The sequence below is a fragment of the Drosophila miranda genome, assembly GCF_003369915.1.
Source record: "Drosophila miranda strain MSH22 chromosome Y unlocalized genomic scaffold, D.miranda_PacBio2.1 Contig_Y1_pilon, whole genome shotgun sequence".
In the NCBI taxonomy this organism is placed as follows: domain Eukaryota; kingdom Metazoa; phylum Arthropoda; class Insecta; order Diptera; family Drosophilidae; genus Drosophila; species Drosophila miranda.
In genome coordinates, this window is record NW_022881603.1 from 35,828,815 (window position 1) to 35,852,907 (window position 24,093).

The 24,093-nt window shown below is 46.8% G+C and overlaps 3 protein-coding genes across 4 annotated transcripts; 2 read left to right on the top strand and 1 right to left on the bottom strand.

Annotated features, from left to right (window-relative positions):
- Positions 1 to 345: 345 nt before the first annotated feature.
- Positions 346 to 1,835, top strand: LOC117189623 (zinc finger protein 112-like). The gene is made up of 2 exons (XM_033394742.1): positions 346 to 854; positions 915 to 1,835. The coding sequence occupies exons 1-2, from the start codon at positions 459 to 461 to the stop codon at positions 1,443 to 1,445; spliced, it is 927 nt and encodes a 308-aa protein (XP_033250633.1). The 5' UTR covers positions 346 to 458; the 3' UTR covers positions 1,446 to 1,835.
- A 349-nt stretch (positions 1,836 to 2,184) lies between these two features.
- LOC108158626 lies at positions 2,185 to 9,538 on the top strand. 2 transcript variants are annotated; one of them, XM_017291102.2, is made up of 13 exons: positions 2,185 to 2,729; positions 2,791 to 2,917; positions 2,985 to 3,422; positions 3,487 to 3,642; positions 3,711 to 3,824; positions 3,911 to 4,261; positions 5,726 to 6,556; positions 6,641 to 6,820; positions 6,883 to 6,978; positions 7,060 to 7,095; positions 7,228 to 7,494; positions 7,642 to 8,674; positions 8,744 to 9,538. In XM_017291102.2, exons 1-13 carry the CDS (start codon positions 2,358 to 2,360, stop codon positions 8,949 to 8,951), a joined length of 4,209 nt encoding a protein of 1,402 aa, XP_017146591.2. In that variant the 5' UTR covers positions 2,185 to 2,357; the 3' UTR covers positions 8,952 to 9,538. The 2 variants fall into 2 exon arrangements, with proteins under 2 accessions (XP_017146591.2, XP_017146592.2); XM_017291103.2 differs by lacking the exon at positions 3,711 to 3,824.
- Positions 9,409 to 10,820, bottom strand: LOC117189624 (tigger transposable element-derived protein 6-like). Its single transcript, XM_033394743.1, has 2 exons — positions 10,439 to 10,820; positions 9,409 to 10,374 (listed from the first exon to the last, which is right to left on the bottom strand). Exons 1-2 carry the CDS (start codon positions 10,549 to 10,551, stop codon positions 9,774 to 9,776), a joined length of 714 nt encoding a protein of 237 aa, XP_033250634.1. The 5' UTR covers positions 10,552 to 10,820; the 3' UTR covers positions 9,409 to 9,773.
- Positions 10,821 to 24,093: the final 13,273 nt, after the last annotated feature.

The window sequence follows — 24,093 nt, forward strand, 5'->3', positions numbered from 1 at the left end:
AAGACCCAAAACAAGAACCAAACTCAAATTTCAGTTCTAGCGGCCAGCAATACTAAACACACACACGCAAAGTACGTGAGAATGCATGTGCGTCCACATGCTGGTGGCAAAACAGAACCAGACCTGAGAGAGTTAAAAAAAATCTGAAAAGCATACAATCACATATTTTTGTCGAAACATATTGCGTGTGTACTAACACATGCAAAGATGTTCTCTCTGCGCTCTCTCTCTCATGATGACGTCACTCTGGGGTACTGAACGCGCTAGCCAGTGTGTGACGCTTTCGTTGTATGAACTGGCACATCTATGTATATACTGTATGGTTAGTGATACTACCTTCCAATACAAGAAGGGACAAAAACATCGATGCATCGATGGTAACATCGATGTTCTTCCACCTCTATTGTTTTGGCAATATCTTTGTTTACGCAAAATCCCCATGTTAAAATGCCAAAACAATGAATTCTCCGCTTTACACAAACACGAGTAGCTATGTGGAGAGCGCTCGGGTGTATTTGAAGCAGGACGCCACATCCACAATTGTGATAAAGTGCTGCCTTTGCAGTGCCGACGCATTCATCAGGGCCGGGTGGGATGTGTTTTTGAATCATTTAAGATGCCGGCACAAGGATGCCAGCAAGCTGGACTGCGATGAGAGTGAAATACATGATGAAATAGAACTAGAGTTGTCAGATGCTGAAGATAATAGCACATCGGAATCTCAGGGTGTAGGCAACGAAGAGGAGCAGAGAGAGGTCTTTACGAACGTTGAGTTTCTGGATGACGATACCTCGGACGACAATGATTTGAGCCGCGAATCAGAGGCAGAAGAGGAAAATGAAAACAGCAAAGATGTAAGTAGACAAGCCAGACAGGCTAACTTTTGATTTAAAAATATATTTAAATTCTTGCAGAACTACGTCCTGAACACGCCGCAGAAGCCCTTCTACAACTTGCTCCGTACGAGTCCGGAGATAATGCTCCATTTCAACGGGCTGTTCAGAAAGGAGCGCCTGGAGAGTGCTCAACGGGTTTCGGATGCTATGGCTAAGCGCTTCTGTTTCTCGCTGTTGCCGCAGGTAGTTTGCACGAGCTCTCGATCTCTTAAGGCCTGGTTCGAGCGCCAGTATGCCAGTAAAGTGCGTTCCAAGAGCTGGCACTGCCGCTATCCCGCCTACTACGACAGACTAATTCAGTTTATGCCCACAGCCCACGTAGAAGTAAATGTTTGCGATGAATGCAAGCGGAGCTTCCTCAACGAATACCAACTAGAGGTCCACAAGTACAGAGTACACTGCGGCCAGAATCCCAACGTCTGTAGTGAGTGCAAAAAAGGGTTCCCATGCGCCCCCAAACTGATGGAGCATCGGGCCCGCTACCACTTTAAGCGTGTGGAGTGGCAGTGCAAGCTGTGCTCGTATAATGCTGGCTCAAAATGGGATTAACAACAGCACCTGAACGTGCACTCCGGCCAGCGGAACTACACATTTGAAATGTGCGGTCAATCGTACAAGAGCACCACTGCCCTCGCAGTTCATCGGCGAACCCATTCACAGCCACAACTGGCCTGTCTCCACTGTCAGAAGCACTTTCGAGAGAACTGTACCCTCAAAAATCATATAAAGAGAGTTCACAAACGCGAAAATTCTCGAAACTACGCTTGCCGCGTGTGCTGGAGGAGATTTCAAACCGTTGAGGTATTGAGATTGCACGAACGAGTTCACGTAAATGTGCAGCAGAAGGGACTGTCTGAGACAGATGCTGATGACCCGGCTGGCTCAGAGATTGAGTAATTTTTGGTTCATTAAACTTATTGAAAGTAAACTTTTACTTGATAAACACAAGCTTATTTGAAAAGCTGCATTCTAGGGGGGCGCGACTAATAAAGTTATTGTTGTACTCACCGCTATCAACGGTATAAACTTATTGCGCACTTTTAACAACTGTAAAGACAGAATAATTCAATGCAGCTGAAACTTAAGGTTTTCCACGATGCTGTCCGACTTTTTATCCTGTATTAAATGCTATTTTCATGCCAAAAATAACCCACGAAACAAGACAGAAAATGAACGTGACACTTGAAATTTTTGAATGCAAACTTGATAGCGGTTATCGATACTGATTTGCCATTCACATGCAAAAGAATGCTGATTGCAACCCTGTACAAACCGATGACGTGACGCTGTGAATGATTTTTATTTGCGTCTAAAATGAGGCTTTGATGCAAAATCGGAGAAAAACAATCAAATATCTGTCGGAAAACTAAAATTCTTCTTTCTTGCCAATTCGCAGTCAATGTGCTAAGATACAATCCACGTTCGCGTAATTAAATGTCCGCGCGAAACCGTTTGTGAAATATGGCATCTAACAATAGGTTGAAAACGGGCTCAGGATCATCCCAAATAAACTACAAGTTTACATGTCGCTGCTGTCTGAAATCCGATGCGGAGTTCCTCAAGCTGGACACGCTGGCGGTAGCGCGCAATCTGGATCCAAGTGAATCCGATAAAATACCCCTAATTCGTTGTTTGCTGTTCTGCATACGCACGGAAAATTTGCCGGAGCTTCCGCAATACATATGCGTTGAATGCAGCAAGAGCTTGCAAATAGCCTACTATTTCTTGCAAAATGCACTGCGCGCACACGAAATACTCTGCCGCAAACTGTGTCCGGGCAAGCCGCGTCCTACGCTGGCCCAGCGTTTCAATGGCTCCATCAAACAGCCAGAGGTGGGTTGGTGGTGTTTGGTTGGGGTGACGCGTGTTTTATCTGTTTATTTACTGCTTTTAGGTGTCGCTGCGGCAGGCGGGTGAGGACAAGGCGAAGCCACATAAGGCATTTCGGCACGAGTGCAAACTCTGCGGCTTTGTCGTCTACAATCGGATGGAGCTAAAGAAGCACATACGTCAGCACGTCGGTACGGGAGTAATCTTCAAACCATGAATATTTCATATAAATTAACCCAATTGTTCTCATCACTTCAGATGGGAGCTCCTACAGCTGCAAAGTCTGTAGCTTCGTAACCCTGAAGCAGCGTCTCCTGCAGGAGCACTACAGAGCGACCCATGGCATGTCGGCCAACCACGCGGACGAACAAGTAAAACCAAAATCATTCTACAATGCCGCTCCATCCACTTCATCCGCATCCGCTACGGCTGCCAAAGACGAGGTTAAAGTGTGCACCCTGGAGGACATGGAGCTGTTGATTCCCACGGTTCTCGCGCCCGGGGATTACATCCAACCGTCCATCGATGAAGAGCAACTGCGTGACATAGAACAGCAATTGGCGGCCAGCATGTCGGAGCTCGTTGTCGGTGTCGACACTTTGACCTCCAACATGACACAAATAGAGGGAAACAATATAAGCATTGGCACCGAGTATGTCGTGATGCCCGATGGTACCTTGCAGATCAACGGAGGCGGTGCGTGAAATGGTTCCCTCAATTCGTATGGCTCAGAGAGGACTCATTCTCTCTTGTCTTGCAGGCGTGGTCATTGAATACATAGATGATAGCAGGCCACATCGCAACGCCACTGGAAATGTAAGCCTGCAAAATCTCCTTGGAGGCGGCAACGAAAACGAGTCCATGGACATAGATGTCAGTGAGCTGATTGTGGAGGATATGGTGCCGCAGATAAAAGGTAATCAAAAGCGTTCCAATCACCAATGAGAATCCCCCTCACCGTTTCTGTTTGTTTCGCTCTTCCAGTCAAGCCAAAACCAATACCCATTGGACCCGCTCCCCTCAAGTACAAATGCAAAGTCTGTCCCAAAGCTTTTGTCACCATGGGGCGTCTGAAATCTCACCAGATAAGCCACAGCCGTTAGTATACCGCCTATACCATACCCCGCCCGACATCCCCCACTGGATCAGACACGACTAACCCACTCTGCTTTTGTCTTATGCAGATTTGCCCAAGTTCTACTGCGATCAGTGCCCCTTCTATTCGCTGCGCTCTGGCGATCTCTGCCAGCACTACAAGACGAAGCATCTCAAGGACGAACAGAATGGAAAGGTGGCCGCCGATGAGACCTATTCCTGCGACACGTGCCTTTTCGAAGCGAGGACATCCAGCCAGCTGAGGGTGCACATAACTGAAAAGCATAAGACACAACCCTCGGATATAGATCTGCGCTCCACTTGGCAAAGTGAGTCGACCGCCTCCGGTGGCGGCATCAACTCGGCTCGAACCAGTGGCCAGGGCTCCAAGGAGCACGGCAGTCAGCCACAACACACCGAAATTCCACTGGGCATTCAATGTGAGTCTTGAGATGGTTACGACCATGACCAGGGAATTTTACTTCGACTTCTATCGGTTATCATTCGACTTTTGAGGTATTGCGGTGCGTTATGAAATGAATCGCGAATGGATGAGTTTCGATAATACTTTTCCGTTTCAGTTTGGCCCAGTTATTATTTTGTTTTTTCTTATCCTTTGTCTGGGATCACACTCCCAATTTAGAAATTTATAAGTTTTCGGGTGTCTTATGAGTTGCTTCCCATTTCAATTCGATTCATTTTCCTTAATACACCATTGTTGAGAAGGGAGCCATATCCAACCCTATAAAGTATATATATTGTTGATCGGCAACAACAGCCGGCTTGATTGATTCATGTCCGTCTTTCCGTTCCTATAAAAATTAATTTACCAAAACAACAAGTCAAAAACAACTTAAACTGAAATGATATCTGAGCATATAGCTCCGAACGATCGGCCGATTCCTCAAACCGTCCTTAGTCCCAACTCCAAATTGTGTTCTTCGACAACCAAAGCTAGAAGCATCTGCGAAAGTGAAACAAGAATGCCTGAGAATCCAAAACCAAAATACATATCATGTGCATGACCAGGCACGAGGATGGCCGAATCGAGATTAGGACCGAGGACCATTCTCGCGATTATAAAAACAAAACACATGTCGTTTAAATTACAAGGCACATTAGGATTTTTATTTGTTTACGTCTTTTAAATTAAAGAAGAGGTAGTTTTTTTCCGTGTGTGTGCGAAATTTAATAACGACAAAGTGCAAGAATCTTCGGTTCGCGAAGCACTCTCAGTCCTGACATTCCCTTAAGTTCCGTGTTTGATTTGTGGTTAATTTGTTTGGTTAATTCATTTGGCGGTTATTTTATGGCAACCACAGATACCGACAGCAATGAAGAGTCTGTCGAAAGGAAGGAGAGGAAGGAAAATTGAATGTAAATAATAAAAAAAATATAGAATGAAATTTGTACATGTATCGCATATATATATACTACATAAATAGTCACCCCCAGGCATCATCTATTAGTAAATTGGATCTCAAATCATAATTGCATTCAGTGTTTTGGCATTCATATACGTGTAGGGCAGGGGGTGATGTGATTGATTCAATTGAGCAAAACAAAACTCTTAACAAGCTACTTTTTCACTCACTGATAAGAGCCAAATAATAAACTGATGCAAGTCGAGAGGGACCGTGGTATGAATTTCGGTAAGGACGAGAACAGATACATAGATCTTTTTCATTTTGCCTTTTTTTCTTGTCGTTTTACTTAAGCATTGATCGATTGTAAACTTGTGTTCTTTTTAGTCGTGCCAACACTAACAAAGATATTTTATATGTGCTATTTTTTTTTTTTAAATCTAACAATTTATGGTATCAGTTTTAGTTGAATTCCCTGGTTATTTTATACACATATTTCTTTATTCTTTGTCGGACCTTATTTAATTGAATATTTTACAGATCCGTCTCCAGTGCTGGCGGCGGCGACAGTTGAAAATCAGCCATTGAATCAGCAGCAACAGCAGCCGGAGCAACAGCATCAAGAGCAGCAGGATCAGCAGCAAGAGCAACAGCAACTTTCAGCGGTTCCATCCCAAACATCCACGTTAACGCAGTCGGGTGATATCAATGTGGTGGTAGATGCCACACCGCTGTTCTTTAAGGCGCCAGCGGCAGGGACTGGCACTGTGACTGTGACTGGGGAAGAATTGGAGGGTCAGGGAGAGGGAGATTCGGGTACAATATCCGCCGAAGCAATGGCCACCGGGGACGGCTTGCACATCGGCAACACATATGAAATCTTTCCAGAAATCTCAACGAGCAGTCTGGCAGCGACTCAGCCCATACCGGCATTGCCAACGACAACGTCGGCGAACATCTCAATGTTCGGGGATATGCAGGATTTTATAGACAACACAGATGTGGCCGCCATATGCACCATACCCGCCGATGATATGCCAGTGGTGGATGGGGACGATATTGTGATTGACAATAACAATATCAGCTTGGACTTTGATGCTGAGAATCTGTTTGAGGACTTTGAGGATGAGGAAGAGGCCGTTGGCGATGAGGAGGAGGACGAAGACGACGACGAAGACGCTGAAAACGAGGATGAAAATGACAACAATGATGCAGCCACCGATAAAAATCTGCTGCTAACAAGCGACGACGACGATGTGGATGACTTTGACGACGAGCAGTCCAAGCATCTGCAAAAACCCTACTGCATATTTTGCAACAAAAAGTTTACGAGCCAATACAAGTTCGAGAATCACATGTTTGTGCATCGAGGTGAGTCTCGAGATCCCTTATATAGCCATCCCTATATATACGTATGTATGAATATGCCTCTTATATCCATATATTTCCTTTTAGGTCTAGCCCCCTACCGCTGTGAGCTCTGCACCAATCTCTACAACATGAAGCGTCTCCTTATCAGGCACTACAAAACCGTACACAGGCGCATGCCCACGCGGGACATGGTTCAGGCGAAGGGCGACAAGGTATTGGTGGCGCGTACCAACATCGAGACACTGCAACTGGATCTGGATAGGAGTATGCCAAGAATAAGGCTCTTCATACTTCATCAAATCAACAATTTCTCAATGTAATTGCAGAGCCCATGCTGATGTGTGCCAAGTGTCCGTTTGAGTGCGAATTGGATAAGGAAATGCGAAAGCATCTGAATGCGCATTACGGCATCAATGATGGTGGTAAGTGTAGCCATAGAAAAAGGCAAAGACTGCCTTCTCCCTTTCATTTTAAAACTATATTTTGCACACTATTCGTTACAGTATCCGTGCATGCCAACGAGGGGTTTATTATACGCAGTGAGTAGCGTTACGAAATTGATTTATTTATTTATTTAATTTGAAGGGAGATCTATCTGATCATCTCAGTGCATTAGATGCTCTTAACAGTAGGAGTCCCCAGATAGCTATATATTCCTTGTCTATTCCCAGAACTACCCTTTGAGTGTCCGCGATGCATTCGCTCATTTGCGGCCAAGAGCACACTGACCCGCCATCTACAGCGTAGCCATTTGGTGGACACGATAATTGAGATGCAATCCAACCAAACAACCACGAACTCGGCAGCCACAGCCACAAGTACCACGTGCAATGCAACCACCTCATTGCCGGCGAACACGGCTGACGAGCAGCAGCTCGAGACCGATCGGCCGGCAACGTCGGAAACGGAGGCTGTTGGTTATGGCGATGGGGAATGCGGTAAGAGCGACAATAGCCTTGCACGAATGAACTCAAATTCCAATTCCAACTATGCCCAACACATGTCGACGCACAATCCGATTGATAAACTAAATATGCTGTTGTTCGATGGCGAACATGATCTTTGATTGTTGTTGTACTCACCAGAGGTAGCAGTCAAACCTGATGGCGCAACGACAACAGCAGCCGGAGTTAAAGAAGAGCCAACGACTACTTCAACCGCGTCCGCATCAGAACCATCATCCATAATATCAACCATAAAAGCAGATCCAACATCAGAAAGAATTCCGAATCCCCCCGACGAATCGTCAGAGCCACGAGCCATGAACGATATAGATTATGTTCCAGTCAAAGGCGAGACAGCATCAGCAGAAGTAAAAGCATCACCACATACCGCCACAATAGAGTCTTCGTCATCCACACCAACTCCATTTGATTTTGACTTTGACTTTATGGGGGAAGCAGAAAAATCCAGGCTTACGCCTACGCCCACCACGCCCAGTTCGAGCAACAAACAAATCGTCAGCAGCACAGATCAGTTCCCCTGCACCACCAATCCGAGCACCAGCATTAGCACCAATGTCTTTGCACCGAGCCTCCTAATCAACGGCAGCGACAAACTGTTGACTGTTGCAATGGAGCCATCGCCCATTAAGGGCCTACGTCCGCGCATCCCTCGCACCCCCACCTACGCGTGCAAGCTGTGCAAAAAAAGCTTTGATGAGCTGGGAAAGCTGGTAAAGCATGAGATGGATACGCATACCAATGGCGAATCGTCACGCTTGGGCTATAAGCACATATGTGGCACCTGCGGTACAACGTATCGCACAATGGTGCTGCTCAAGTTCCACATGAAGCGGCATTTGACCCGAAAGCTTACGTGCAAGTTGTGTTCAAAGGAGTTTGTACACAAAACTGAACTGGACAGGCACTTGCTGGCCAAACATGCCACCGAGAAGTCGTTCCGATGTTCCCTGGATGGCTGTCGCAAGATGTTCGCCTTCAAGCATCATTTGGTGCGGCATCAGAATGCATCCCATCTGAAGTTGCGCCACGTGTGCGCCATATGCGAGAAAGAGGTGAAGACCAGCCTGCACCTGAGGCACCACATGACCGTGCACAGAGGCATGACAGCCTACAAGTGTCCCAAATGTGACCGAACATATTTACGTCGCGGAGCGTAAGTACCATATAAATAAGTGACTAGTACGTATCATATCATGCTAAATGTTTCCTCTCCTTTACTTAGCCTTCGTGTCCATGCCCTGTCCGTCCATCATGTGCAGCTTACGGAGACAGAGCTGGCCGAAGTCTTTCGCCACAATGTGGGCTATACCAATCCGCACGACATGAAGGTATTCACACGCAACGGGCAATTGGTGCGCCGCAAGGAGCTGGAGGTCGAAAAGGAAATGCAGATGGGTGATGATTCATCCGCTGCAGCGGCGAATATTTAAAAATAATTCTGAAATCTGAATCATGCTCATTAGTAGTCCTGAGAAGTAATGACACCCTGTACAAAGTTTATATAGTTTATAAGTACTGTTTCCATATGCAGTTTTTAAGACACACATTTAATGTCTTGAAGTTTTCCACCTAAGGCTAGACTTAAGCATGATATCATTATCAAAATCGACCTATTACCGACACATATAGTATGTACATATATTACATGCCAATATTTGTACATGGAACAATTGTAGCGATTTGGTTTGAATATATGCATAATAATCTAGTAATGGATTTCCTTTAAGCGGATCTGGGAATGGTGGCCTCGAATTACAGTCGTTCCACACTTAACTGGCAGCCGATGCACTCGAGTGGGACTGCAATGGCAACTCTCCTACCCAAGGGATGGTCTCAACCCAATCACGACCAACGCGCTCTGCTTGGCCAAAGAGCTATACAATAGTCTAAGAATATAACACATTTATTTTTATATAAGCTATAGACTACAAATAGGGGTAGAGTAGCGAACGCCGATTCGACAAATTTTTTTTTGTAAATTGGATATTTGAAAGCAATAAACAACCTGTTAGCATAATCTTTCCGTACGCTCGATGTAGAAGTGCCTTCTATTTTTCTTTATCCCCTTTTATGAAGATCCTATGTTGTGGATACAGACAGATTGTTTAAAACAAGTTTACGTGTTTTTACAAATGTAACACAATCACTGAGTCAGTTCGGTTTAATTAATAAAGTAAGCAAAATAGTACGCTAACATAGGCAATCGTAGATGCATGAATACTAATGGTATCAGAATAATCAGTTCATTTTGGTTAAGGGATGTGTTCCGTTTTAAAAATATTCCTCTTCCAATTCCACTGGTTCTCCAAGCTGCTTAGCTGTTGATATGATACATAATCGTCTTTGGCAAACTCCTTCAAGCGAGCTATCTGCGTCATTGCCTCGTCAAAGGTTGTTATCGGATTGTGAATAAATTCAGGTGCCTCTAATGGGGAGGCAATGACTCCAGCATGCGCATTACAAATCACAGTATCCTCCTCATCATCCATTATGGGCTCGCATTTCACCAGGATGGCCTCAAACTGCTGCACGTCCAATGTTTCGCGTTTTGGGTGGAAGGTTATGTTGTGTCGTTTGCGCCACTTCTGCAGCCAACCGTCTGAGGCCGAGAAGCCAGTGTATCCCAGATGCTGGGCTATTTCTCGCGCCTTTGTCCTCACCACCTGTCCAGACAAACGAATGTTCTCGCTTCTGGCCCTGGTGAACCAGCTGAAGCACAAATCATCAATGTGGGAGCCCTGCTGGCTCAGACAGTTCTTCTTCTGATGGCCATTGACTCCTGATTTCAATTTAGTATCGATTTGCCCTTTGTTCTTCAAAATTCCAGCTGCTTGTGTTTTTCCTATATTAAATCTGGAAAAAGTCAATTTTTATAGACATGTTGTTTATGCATGTAACAGTCTTAACAGACTCTTACCTTCTGGCAAGATCCCGAACGGACAGCTTCTCCTTCTCCTGAACCTGGATAACTTCACTTTTTTCGTTCAAAGAAAGCAATCTACGGGGAGTCCTGCTTCTGCCAGGCGGCATTTTTAGTTGCGTTGCTGCAAAGTCTGCAGGCGGTTCTACTGATATCGCCTCAAGCACTTAAACAAAACTCAGGCAAGTCGCTGATGAACATCCAAATAGATTAGGCCTCCCCTCCCACCCGTTTAAGACCACATAATTTTTTTTTTATGTTTAAAGCCCGGTTGAGTAAAGGTGGAAATTGCCAAGTCAGAGAATTGAAGATGTTGTAGTACTTGATATAGTTCTACATCAATGAAGTCAATTAGTTTGGTACGCGCTGATAAGAATCTTTGTAAATATCATTATACTTTCTTAGAGATGGGAAGTTTTTCCTTGTGTTGTATGGCACAATTAAAAATTAGGCGCTATCGATGTTATTTGAAACTATATGGCCAGTGTGTGCCCATCAAATTTTTCTGCTTAGAAGTCGGTTTTTTCCTTTAGCCAGGTGTTGCATGCGAAGATATCGATAGGTGATACCCCATAGAAGCGGTGAGGAGGAAAGAAGTTTGAACAGAGTGGCAAGGCCAAAATTTAAGGGGAAAAGGTTAGCGAAGAGTGGCGCCACCTGGTCCTGGAGAGTGAGAGTTCCGCGCGCTCTCCGGAGCCGTTATGAGAGAAGATACCCATACTCACCCATACCCCAAAGAAAAGAGAGCCGCCAGCAGCCCGAATCAGGCCATGGCCTTGAACCTAGTTCAAGGGCGATAGAAGAGAGAGCGATGGGGATCAGCGGCCCGGGAGCATTAAACAGAGCAGCTAAGCCAAGAGGGGGCTCAGAGAAAGAAATTCTCGCAACGGAGGAGCATGCGCGCCGGACATAGTGATCTAGTGATTTTTTTTGTTCTGAAAGAAAAAGTGAGTGGGATGAGGATGGAGTAGTGGCCATCACCCTGAAAAAAAAAGATAAATAAATCTGTGATTCCAGGGGATCCAGATCAGTGAGAGACCAGGAACCAGGACTAGCGGGACGGGAAAGAGACCCAAGAAGCATAAGAGTGAGTCCGCTCCAAAGGGATAAGTAAAGAAACCCCAAATTTATTTTTTTTGTTGGCCAATCCGTAGGGAATAGGTCACAGCTCCGCCATCCTGGCTTGCTTTTTGCTGGGCTCGAAGACACAATCCTGGCCACGTAGAGCGGGTCCCTCGCCCATTTAGGGAGAGCAAAAAAAAAGCATCAATTAACTTATTTACTCCCATTATTTATTTTTGTTAGACGTCTCCATTTATATGTATATGTTAATCCCCTAATTTAAGTCCGCCCATATTATATCTATATGTAACTTATTTATATTTATTATATTAATTATTTCTATTTATCTATTTTATTGGCGGAAAAGGTCCACGGATGTTTCGTGCTTTTTATGATTTTATTTTTACTTAATTCTTTTCAACCTCCTCGTCTTGTCGATACCGCCAAAAGTGCTCATTGATCCCCAGCTCCGATCTCTCGTTCTCTCATAGTTCTAGTTCGCAGAACTAGAACTATCGGATGATAATTCATATCGATACTTACGATATTTCGTACAACGTTAATAGTAAATACAATTGTAGATTAGCACTAATAATTATAAGCTAGCAGCAAGGTAAATACAAATGTAGGGTTATAATACTAAAACAAACTAACAATTTATTTATTAACCGCCCGTAGTGATAAGATGAGGGAGGTATGAATAGGCAGGCTTAGTGTAGCGATGATACCGTGTAAAAGTAGGAAATTGAAGTGAAAATTATAACGAAGAAAATGAATTGCTAAGCGTTTCATAGGGGGGGAAGAGGAGCCACAGCAACGAGAGGGTAAGGCTGCTGCACATGGCAGGGAGATCCAAAACGTTGTTATTCAGATCTCAGGTAGGGTGGGTACGTCAGGGGTAAAAACATCGACACCTCGACCTAGTCCACGTCTGTGGTGAAGGAAGTTACTGTAATGTTGTTTGTCGAGTAGAGTCCGTTTGCAGTTTTTTTTGTCGGTTACTTTTGTTGTTTCAATTTGTTTGAGATGTCCAATTAGTTGGTATATTGTGCGACCTGAGGGCTTGGGAAGTACCCAGCCCTGGGATGACTGGCTAGCCGGCCTTGCCCCGAAGAAAACAAAGGTTCGTAACAATAATGGCGCCCAATCTGAGACAGGGAAGTGGACGCGCAGTCCTGGCTCTACCATCAAAGAGGGAGAGTACGGATGCGAATCACACAGACGTCAAAGAAAGTATAAATATCCAGCAGAGAAGATAGATCTCGAGTGGTATTTTGCAAACTGGGGTCCATCGGTGTTCCGGTGGCCTGTAAGGGACTCGACGAGTTGGCTCACAGAAGCACGGCGCTGAGGGATCTGAGGATGCAAAGAAAATCCACAAAGTAAAAAGTTTTTTTTTGGTGTTTGATGATTCGGCACTTATCTGACAACGGGAAGCAGGAAATCTCAAGAGGGGCTTTGGTTTGGCCCTGGCAGAGGAGAATCCACAAGCAAGTTAGAATCCGGCCCGGTGCCTGTTGTGCAAAATGAGAACCTGAAGAAAAAAAAAAAGAAATACCCGAAGTTAGGATATGGACAGAAAGATTTCTGTTTTTCGCTTCCCCTGCTTACCGCTGGATGCAGTCGGGAGGGTAGATTCTCAATGAGATTTTAGTTCTGAGTGGCCCGTGGGGACAGAAGTCGGCCACGCGTTGCACTCGGAGCAGCTACAACATCCCGCAACGAACATTCAGTAGGGAAGTAGGCGGAAAAAGCGACTGTAGGGAAGTGAGCGCCCTTGACTCTTAATCTTCCAAGGAAGATAAGATTAGTCAATAGCGCTCGCAAAGTTCTAGATGTTGGACAGGAAAAGACGTAGAACACCATGTGCGGAGTTGGCCCTAGTAGTAGTTGTGGTTCCTTTCCCCCTTATTATTGTTTTGCCGTATTAAGTGTTTTTGTGCTGAAGATCAGTGAGCTAGCGTTATAGGTAGTGTTTATGCGATTGTTCTGAAAGAAAAATAGATAATTGTAGTGAATAAAAAGATAAGTAGGATAGTTCGAGGTAGGGAAATATAGGGCCAAGTTGATGAGCGCGTACAACATGCGGTCTAAACAGAAAATGACCCGCAGGACTCCTCCACCAGGTAACCTCCAAGGACAGATGCAAGGCGGTGACACACAGGGCGCTGAGGGGCGTGGAGACGACAGCTGGAATTTGCCAGGCCAATCCAACGCACTGCCCTCCGAGATTCTCTCAGGAGTAAATGTCGCCATAGCGCAAGCACAGGAGACGTGGAGAGGCAGCATGGCAGATACCCTGAGTAAGACGCTGCAGGAGGAGATCCGTCGCGGCTTTATGGAGCTGATGGGGGCCATAACAGAGGTGATGGCGCCTCTGCGCCAGAACGTGGAATTGATCCAAGACCTGAGATTGGAAAGAGACCAGAATGAAATCAAGGATAATAATGGCGATCAGCAGCCTCTAGCTCACCTCAGGCAGAAGCCGAACACAGGGACCATTCCAAAAAGGTCCAAGGACGATGACGCATGGAATTCCCAGTCGCCTCCAAGGAAGCCGGCGAGGTTGAGCCAGAACTGGCGCCGAGGAATAGGCGAGGCGGACCTGGGTCCCGGTGCTGGAAGGCAGAGACGGGAGACATCAGGAGACGGCGGAGGTCCAACAGATTGAGGTCCAACCATTTGAAAGGAGAGACGATTGGAGAGGAGCGAGATGGGGACGCGTCGACAAATGGGAAATCCACTTCGACGGAGACCCAAATAAGATGACGGTGCAGGACTTCGTGTTCAGGGTCGAGTTCCTCCGTAGGCAGAACCGACGGTCGTGGGACGAGGGCCTTGACAACTTTCACCATCTCGTCAAAGGACAAGCGGCGGAGTGGTATTGGCAATTTGTCCGAGAACGGCCTCCGGAAGTATGGGAGGATTTGAAGGACGAGTTGGTGTCCCGGTTCCGAGCAGTGGGTGGCGAGTTCGAGCGGCTACGCACCTTGCATGAGCGACGACAACAATCTGGCGAATCTGTGGAAGAGTACTTTAGAGCGATGCGCAGGCTGGCAGCTAGACTCACAACACCTTTGGTTAAGTCCGAAATGGTGCGAGTCTTGAAGAAGGGACTCGATGACGAGATCGCCCGCTACGTTTACGCGATCCGAGTCCGAAACGTGGAGCAGCTGAGGGAAGAGTGCCTGGAAGTGGAGTACCACTTTCGCGGACGCGAGCAGAAGTCGACGTGGATGAGCTAGAGCCGGAAACGGAGTATCTGGATGAAGACGAAGCAAGGATAGTAGAAGAAACTCACCTGGCGAACAAACCCAGGCTGTGTTGCTGGAATTGCGGCCAGTTCGACCACGGGTTCCGAGACTGCGTGGCGAAGGAACGCAAAATATTTTGTTACCGCTGCGGAAAGCCAGAAATGTTTACTCCAACGTGTCCAAATTGCTCGGGAAACGCACGATCGGGCATGATGAAAGCGGGAGATCAGCGCTCGGGAAAGAAGCCCGCGAAGAAATGAACGATGGTCCACTAATCAATATAGAAATTAAGAATAATAGCCCGAATAAATTTAATAAAAATAGTTTGAAGTTCATACCGGCCGAAGAGAGGATGAGGAGATACATACAAATTCGAAACCAGATCTTTGATGACAGGCAGCTGGAGGGGATGCGCGGTGTCAGTCGTAGACTCCAAAAGGCCCGTTCCAGATTTAAGGAAATGCGACAGACTCGCAAAGAGGTGGCCGAGGCAGTCAGACGAGGAGCAGGACGCGATCCCAGAGTATTTGCCGAAGTGCAGATAAGAGGACATCGGATTGCTGGACTCCTAGATACTGGGGCATCCGTTAGTGTCTTAGGAAAGGGCACCCGTGAACTCCTTGCCGACCTCGAGGTGGAAATGGACAATTATGTCTCGATCATCAAGACAGCCTCTGGAGAAGACAGGTCCATAGTCGGCAAAACCAAACTCTGCGTAGGATATAACGGAATGAATAAAGAGATCTTGTTTTACGTATGCCCGTACCTAGAGCAAGCCATGTACCTGGGTATTGATTTCTGGAGATCCTTCGCGCTGGCTCCCACAGTCCTCGGAGAAGAGCCCAGTCGATCCAGCGAGGCCCAAGTAGGCGAGATCCAAATGTCACAAATCAGCCAGTACGCCGAACATCGCCAGGAGGACGTGGATGTGGAAGCTTGGACCCTGGAAGACACGGAAACCGAAGAGCTGGAGAAGGTAAAGAAAGAGTTTCTGACCTATGAGGATGCCGGATTAGGAACAACGACCGTAGAGCAGCATCGGATCCAGTTGATCGAGGGCGCAGAACCATTTAAAGATCGGCATTACCCTCAATCCCCAGCGATGCAGGAGGTGATCTGGACCGAGGTGGATAAAATGCTGGAACTAGGAGTGATCGAGGTCAGCGATAGTCCATGGAGCAATCGGACGACGGTGGTGCGAAAGCCAAACAAAAATAGATTCTGTTTGGACGCGCGGAAACTGAATCAGCTCACCGTAAAAGATGCTTACCCTCTTCCTAGCATCGAGGGTGTACTATCCAGGATTGACCAGACATATTACATTTCCAGCGTCGACCTCAAATTCGCATTCTGGCAAATTAAATTGGACCCAGAAAGCCGGAAGTGCACCGCATTTACCGTTGCAGGCCGTCCGCTGTATCAATTCGTGATGATGCCCTTCGGTCTGTGTAACGCTGCCCAGAGGTTATGCAGAGTGATGGATAAGGTAATCCCGACTCAGCTCAGATCAAACGTTTTCGTTTATTTGGACGATCTTTTGGTGATAGCCCCGGATTTCCAGACGCATCTGCGATATCTGCGATTGGTGGCCCAGTGCCTGAAAAGAGCGAATTTGACTATAGGTCTAAAAAAATCCAAATTCTGCTTTAAGTCGCTGAAATACCTGGGGTTTATCATCGGAGGCGGCACGCTGCAAATGGATCCCGATAGGGTTGTGGCTATACAAAAGATCCCGAGCCCGAGTTCAGTGAAGGAGCTACGGAGCTTCATAGGAACCGCAGGATGGTATAGGCGCTTCATCAAGGACTTCGCCACCATCGCGGTACCGTTAACAGATGCTCTGAAGAAGCATCCGCGCGGGAAGTTTTCCTTGCCAACGGAAGCGAGGGCGTCCATAGAATCCCTGAAGAAGGCACTCACCACGGCTCCTGTATTAGTCCATGCCGACTTTAAACGCCATTTCTACATCCAGTGCGACGCCTCAAATTTTGGAGTGGGAGCTCTAACGCTCTAGGGCTATAATACGCTCTCGCTCGCGTCTGAGCTTGCTGCATAGGGCCCGGCAATTTGGCCCGTCAGCCCTTGCATGGGCAGTCTTGAGCTAATCGTCGCAGCTATTAGACTAACATCCTCGCATCAATCGTTCGCCCCAATCATCCCCATATGTACATACGCGATAAGTTGGTTTACATATGCAAATAAATTGTGAATTATAAACAGCCTCTCGACTTTCATTAACTTCAAATTGCAACAGTTGTTAAAAACGCTTAATAGCTTAACATTTGGTGACCCCGACGTGATTGTGCAATAAATAATCCATCAGTGCAATCACAAACTAATATAGCATTCAAAGATCTTAACTAATTGCCATCTCAACCAGTGTCATCGACCACATAAGTTATCCATACATATATACACCGGCCTCCCCTGCATATTCGGTAGTGCACGGAGCTGTTGGCTTGCGCTTCTCTTTTCGGTCATCTTCCCGCAAGAAACGTTTCTTACACCGGTCGCCTTTGTATATACAGTTCGTACATAGCTGTTCGCTTGCTGGGATCGGTTCTTGTCGTCTATTGCTCGTGTTACTCTTCCCGCTAGAGACGTTGGTCTTTCTGCTAACGCTGCCGCTACCATGGAAATTAATGCTGCTAACGAAATTCCAATGACCAGTGAGCAAAACAGGGTGTCTTTTTTGAAGCTTAAGTCAACGGAATTATGCGAGAAAATGAAAAGGTTAGCTACCGCTTGGCAGAATGAGTCGTCAGACTGTGACTACTACATGCTCGTGGTAAAGCAAGAGCAAGTCGAGAAGTTGATCAGCAAATTTGAGATGTTTCACGGCGAGCTTGAGGAATTGGATCGAAGCGAAATTCACAGTGGTTTGTGTGACATTTTTGAGTCACTTGCAAGCTCGCTGAAGGCGGCGATTATGAGGGAAATGGCTAAGAGTAGCGGCCGCATGCCGTTTCATTCTACCTTGGCTGGAGGAAATACTACGGTTGAGTTTGCCGGCTCGGCAAATTCTACCTCACCGTAGACAAGTACCATCCCTGCCTCCTATACAATTGCCGACGTTTAGCGGCGGGTATGCGAACTGGACGGACTTTTATTCAATGTTTGCCACCATCATCGACAGCCATTTATTTATTTTATTTATTAAATTAACAAATTATCTGTTAATAATGGTACTTAGATTAAAGGCGGAAAAAGATAAGTTAAAAGTTAGCTAAATTTAAATGATTATAAATATTGCATGCAATTAGTTTAAGAGACAGTTCAGGGGATAGGGTTTGACAGAGGGAGCTATAATTATGGCATAAAACCCTAAAAGGCTCATGATCAGCATAATTAGACCTACATATGGGTAGACGGATAGGCCTAAAAGTACGGGTAGGTCTGGATGGAACGGCCAAGTCAATCTGACCCAAGAGAGTTTGGGAGTCAACAGTCCCAAGAAGGAGCTTGTGCACGAACATTACGCCATTGCATATTCTGCGATGGTGCAACGACGGCAGGTCGATAAGATTTAGCCTAGACCGGTAGGGTGGCAAGATTCTACCCGAGTCCATCCGGACTTAACAAACATAGAAAAGCTCCAGCATTTGCGTTCCTGTCTGCGGGATTCGGCATTGGAGACTGTTCGGTCGCTGGAAATCTCAGATGGCAATTATGCTGTGGCATTAGATTTTTTGGAAAACAGATTCAATAATCGGCGATTGGTCTTTCAGGCACACATCAATGAGATCTTGGCGCTCCAGGCTGTGGAACCTGGGTCAGTGGTCATGCTTCGGGAGCTTTCAGACAAGTTCAATTCACATATGCGCGCGCTTCAGGGTTTGGGCACCACTGAGCAGATCGCAGGATGCATCGTCGTGCAGGTCATGCTCCGAAAACTGGATCCAGCGAGCCAAGAGAAGTGGGAGGAACGATTCAACGACCCCGCATTCGCAAACTTAATTCCGTCGTGGGAATCTATGGCCTCGTTCTTGGAGCAGCGATGCAGATCATTGGAGACGATGGACTTTTCTATGGCAAGCTATGCGTTGAGCAATCCGGTGGGCAGAAGTAGAAAGCATAATAATTCTAGGTCCACATTGGTTACAACGAACCAAACCGTAGCACGCTGCGCGCTGTGCAACGATGGTGCTCACGAGGTCCAGCACTGCCAGAAGTTTAAAGCGCTGTCCCCCACAAATCGCCATAAAGAAGCCAAGCGGCTTTCGTTGTGTATAAATTGTCTCAGAACAGGGCATCGATTACTTCAGTGCACCTCGAGCAACTGTCGTACCTGCGGGGGTAGACACCATACCCTCCTTCATTTTGGTAGCCCTGAAGATACCGCAGTCCAAGGGAAATCAGCGCCGTATACTCCATCTCAGTCTGCACTGTCTGAGTCTACGCCGTCTGAGCATACCACTGCGCCCTCTACTTCAGCGGCTACCTCGTCTGCCATTATTGCCCAAGATTTCAGGAATGGTGTTGTTTTACTTGCCACGGCCACGGTCTTAGTCAAAAATCGTTCCGGAGTTTTAGTTCCCTGCCGAGCGTTGCTGGATTCCGGCTCCCAGTTGCATCTAATAACTTCTCGTTTCGCGAATCAGCTTCAGCTTCGAAAAATGAAATCATCGACTGCAGTCTCGGGAATAGGCGACTCTAGCTTCGTCACGGATGGATTTTCGGTCAACGTTAGCCTGCACTCTCGCTCATCGGATTACTCAACTCTCATCACTGCCATTGTAGCCTCTAGCATAACCGATCGACAGCCAAGCTTTGGAATTGACACTCAAAACTGGAACATTCCATCTAACATACCACTAGCTGATCCGGAGTTTTATAAGCCGCAGCGCGTCGATCTGCTAATTGGCGCAAGTCTGTTTTTCGAGCTCCTGTGTGTTGGTCAGGTCAAGCTACTGCCAGGATTGCCTTCAATTCAGAAAACGCGCTTGGGATGGGTCGTGTCTGGAAGTTGTTCGCGTTTAAAAGGTTCCTCGTTGATGGTCTCTGCTGCTGAGGATAATAGTCCAGAGGATCGGCTTGAGGTGCTTCTTTTTGGGAGGTAGAAAATTGCATCGAACCAATAATAAAGTCTACCAAAGAAGAGCTAGATTGTGAAGCACACTTTGTGCAGCATTTCCGTCGACTACATAAAGGCGATTATTGTGTTCGGCTGCCAGCAAAATATAATTTGGATCTCCTTGGAGAATCTTACAATCAAGCGCTTCGTAGATTCCTGACCCTTGAGAGAAAGTTAGATCGTCGCCCTGATGTTAAATCTCAGTATGCAGCATTTATAAAGGAGTACCTTGATTTAGGCCATATGTCTCAGGTTCCTACCCAGTCAATCAGCAACTGCCGATATTTTTTGCCTCACCATTGCGTCATGAAGGAAGATAGTTCTACGACCAAGCTTCGCGTCGTTTTTGATGGATCCGCTTCAACCTCATCTGGATATTCCCTGAACGACGTTTTAATGGCTGGTCCCGTAATCCAACCCAAACTGTTTCATATTCTTGCTCGATTTCGGTCATACGCCGTTGCGATTACGGGAGATATCTGTAAGATGTATCGTTGTGTAAGAGTCTCGACCGAGGATAGCAACTTGCAGTGTATTCTGTGGAGAAACTCCAGGGAATAAGACTTGCGTGTGTTTCAATTGGAAACCGTTACTTATGGGACGAAGCCTGCCTCCTATCTATCTGTGCGAGCGATGCATCAGTTGGCAATAGACGAGCAGATGGCGTTTCCAGTTGGAGCTGAAATCCTTCGCCGTGACTTCTACGTGGATGACTTGATATCTGGAGCCAGCTCGCAGGAGGAGGCTATCCGGATTCGGGAGCAAACTACTGGAATTTTGTCTAGAGGTCAGTTCAGATTGAGGAAATGGTGTTCGAACGTCCCTGCTGTGCTGGATGGAGTTCCGGAAGAGGACAAGGAAACATTTTTGAAGTTCGACGATGGCAGCCATGTGACTAAAACTTTAGGACTTGCGTGGGATCCGGTTTCTGATCTACTATTATTTTTGTTCTCGGCCCTTCAATCTTCTTTGAATTCCTGCAGGCGCTCTGTTTTGTCATCCATAGCGCGATTCTACGATCCTCTCGGACTAGCTGGTCCCGTAATTACTAAATCCAAAATCTTTCTCCAGCGTTTGTGCCAAGAGAAGTTGTCCTGGGATGAAAGCCTTCCAGTCGCACTGAACACCGAGTGGCAGGAAATATGCACCAGTTTTGGTCAGATTCGTCGACTTGAATTTCCTCGGCTTGTGCTCCTTCCAGACTCTACGCTGGAAATTCACGGATTTTGCGATGCCAGCATCGAGGCTTATGGTGCATGCATTTATGTCGTGTCCAAGGGTCAGCATTTCAGCAGTCACTTACTTTGTGCCAAATCTCGTGTGGCTCTTTTGAAGACACTTACAGTACCAAAGTTGGAGCTTTGTGGAGCGGAGTTGCTGGCTAGGCTCATATCTGAGATAGCTGGAATGAATGTATTCAAGGGAAGGTGTTGCTGTTGGTGTGATTCTGCCGTTGCGCTCTCTTGGATTCGGGACGAGCCGTCAAGATTTAATATTTTTGTTGCAAATAGAGTGTCAACGATTCAGGAAATGACCGAAAAAATGGAATGGCGCTATGTTCCCACAGCTTTAAACCCAGCCGACATTCTGTCTCAAGGGGCTCATCCGACTGAGCTGAATGAGTCACCTCTTTGGGCTCATGGTCCTCCATTTCTTTGCGGCTCCTCAGATGACTCCTCGCATTATTGCTGATTCCAAGTATGCGAATTCATTTGCTTCTTTGCAACGCGTTTTCGGATACATTCACAAGTTTTGCAACCGAATTCGGCGCCCCTGACTCACTGTCTCAGACATTGAACATGGAACCCTGGTATTGCTACGTCTAGTCCACCGTACTTAGCTATGGGAGGACATGAAGTCACTGCGGGCAAGGGGAGCAGTCTCCTCAACGAGCTCAATCGCATCGTTATCGCCATTCATGGATCAGTTTGGACTTCTCAGGGTAGATGGTCGACTGAAAAACTCTTCGTTGGATTTTGATGGCCGTCATCCCATCATCTTGCCCAGCAGCCATCCACTGACTCTTGCAATAATCTCCCATTTTCATGAGCGGAATCTGCACGCTGGTCCTCGAGCTTTGCTTGGAATAATTCGATCCCAACATTGGCATATTGGGGGAGGAAGACGGTAAACAAGGCAGTAAACAAGTGCGTAAGATGCTTTCGACTGAAGCCCAGGGTATTGGAGCATATTATGGCGGATCTTCCAAACGAGTTCTCATGCCTTTGAGATCACAGGCGTGGACTTCTGTGGGCCGTTTTTCTACAAACCGGAGGCACGCAACAAGGCTCCAATCAAGTGCTACGTCTGCGTCTTCATTTGTTTCGCTACCAAGGCTGTTCATCTGGAGCTTATAAAGGACTTATTTGGTCAGACAGCGCAACCAATTTTGTCGGCGCTAAGAATGAGCTGATGGAATTAAAGCGCCTGGTCCTCAGCGATGACCATCAGAAGGCGCTGCTGGATTTTTGCTTGGTCGAGGCTATAGACTGGCATTTAATTCCTCCGCGCTCCCCTCATTTTGGTGGTCTATGGGAGGCTGCAGTGAAGACGGCCAAGTACCACTTCTACCGTGCGATAGGCAACTCGGTTCTTGGATTTGACGAGCTGCGGACGCTGTTGTGCCACATCACGGCAGTGATTAATTCAAGACCTTTAGTTTCAATTTCAGAGAGCCCTGCCGATCTAGATGTTCTAACTCCAGCGCATTTCTTGAATGGTGGCCCTCCTGCTTCGTTCGCTGAGCCTGACGTCACGCAGCTAAACTTCGATCGCCTGGACGGCTGGCAGCGCGTTTCGTACCTGCAGCAGCTCTTTTGGTCCCGGTGGAAGGAGGAGTACATAACGTCACTGCAGCAGCGCTCAAAGTGGCGCACTGCGAAGCCTAGTTTAGCAGTCGCAGATTTGGTTCTTGTCAAGGATGAGAATCTTCCTCCCATGAAGTGGCCACTGGCGAGAGAGGTCGAGCTTTTGCCTGGACGAGATGGCGTTGCCCGAGTTGCTGTGCTGAAGACGTCATCTGGAATCACCAAGCGCGCCGTCAACAAGCTGTGCCTGCTGCCCCTTAAAGATGCTGTTGAATGTCAGGCTTCCAACGGGGGGAGTATGTCGGGTCAAGCTTACGCTCTCGCTCGCGTCTAAGCTTGCTGCATAGGGCCCGGCAATTTGGCCCGTCAGCTCTTGCATGGGCAGTCTTGAGCTAATCGTCGCAGCTATTAGACTAACATCCTCGCATCAATCGTTCGCCCCAATCATCCCCATATGTACATACGCGATAAGTTGGTTTACATATGCAAATAAATTGTGAATTATAAACAGCCTCTCGACTTTCATTAACTTCAAATTGCAACAGTTGTTAAAAACGCTTAATAGCTTAACAGTGCTTTTTCAGCTGGATGATGACAACGCAGAGCGCCCAGTGGCATTCTTTTCTTCCAAGCTAAACAAACATCAAATAAATTATTCGGTAACGGAGAAAGAATGCTTAGCTGCGGTATTGACGATTGAAAGATTCAGGCCATATGTGGAATTGATGCCGTTCACGGTAATCACTGACCACGCCAGCCTTAAATGGCTAATGTCACTCAAGGACCTGAATGGGCGCCTAGCGAGATGGTCATTGCGGCTGCAGAGGTTCGACTTTGAGATCGAACACCGCAAGGGAGTCGAAAATATAGTGGCGGATACACTATTGCGCTGCATCGAGGAGGTGGTCCTAGACCCAACGGAAATCCTCGGATTCCAGACGACGGAATTCAAATCAACGGAATACCAGGAGTTGAAAGAAGAAATCTGCAGGAACAAAAAATTATTGCCTGACCTGCGAATAGACGGGGACCTGGTATTCAAGCGAATGGTCTTCGCGCATATCGACGACCAAGTGGAAGGTTCCATGTGGAAATTATGGATTCCCGCGTCACTGACGAAAACCCTCATCGCGAAGGCCCACGAAGACCTTACAGCTGGACACGGTGGAATGAAGAAGACCTTGCAAAAAGGCACTACTACTGGCCGGCGATGACGGCACAAGTGCGGGAATACGTCCGAAGCTGCACCGAATGCAAGGAATCCAAAGCTCCCAATTACCGTAGCCAAGTCGGGATCGGTCAGGAAGTGGTCACGGAGAGGCCATTCCAAAAGATCTACGTAGACTTCCTGGGAAAGTATCCCAGGTCAAAAAGGGGACAGGCCTGGATTTTCGTCGTCGTAGACCACTTTTCAAAATTTACCTTCTTGAAGGCGATGAGAGAGGCGACCGCTGC

Coding starts and splice junctions, on each gene's coding strand:
- LOC117189623 (XM_033394742.1), top strand. CDS start 459: ATGAATTCTCCGCTTTACACAAACACGAGTAGCTATGTGGAGAGCGCT. Junction 855..914: donor AAAATGAAAACAGCAAAGAT/GTAAGTAGACAA, acceptor AAATTCTTGCAG/AACTACGTCCTGAACACGCC.
- LOC117189624 (XM_033394743.1), bottom strand. CDS start 10,551: ATGCCGCCTGGCAGAAGCAGGACTCCCCGTAGATTGCTTTCTTTGAAC. Junction 10,375..10,438: donor GTTCGGGATCTTGCCAGAAG/GTAAGAGTCTGT, acceptor GACTTTTTCCAG/ATTTAATATAGGAAAAACAC.
- LOC108158626 (XM_017291102.2), top strand. CDS start 2,358: ATGGCATCTAACAATAGGTTGAAAACGGGCTCAGGATCATCCCAAATA. Junction 6,821..6,882: donor GCAACTGGATCTGGATAGGA/GTATGCCAAGAA, acceptor ATGTAATTGCAG/AGCCCATGCTGATGTGTGCC. Junction 8,675..8,743: donor ACATATTTACGTCGCGGAGC/GTAAGTACCATA, acceptor TCCTTTACTTAG/CCTTCGTGTCCATGCCCTGT.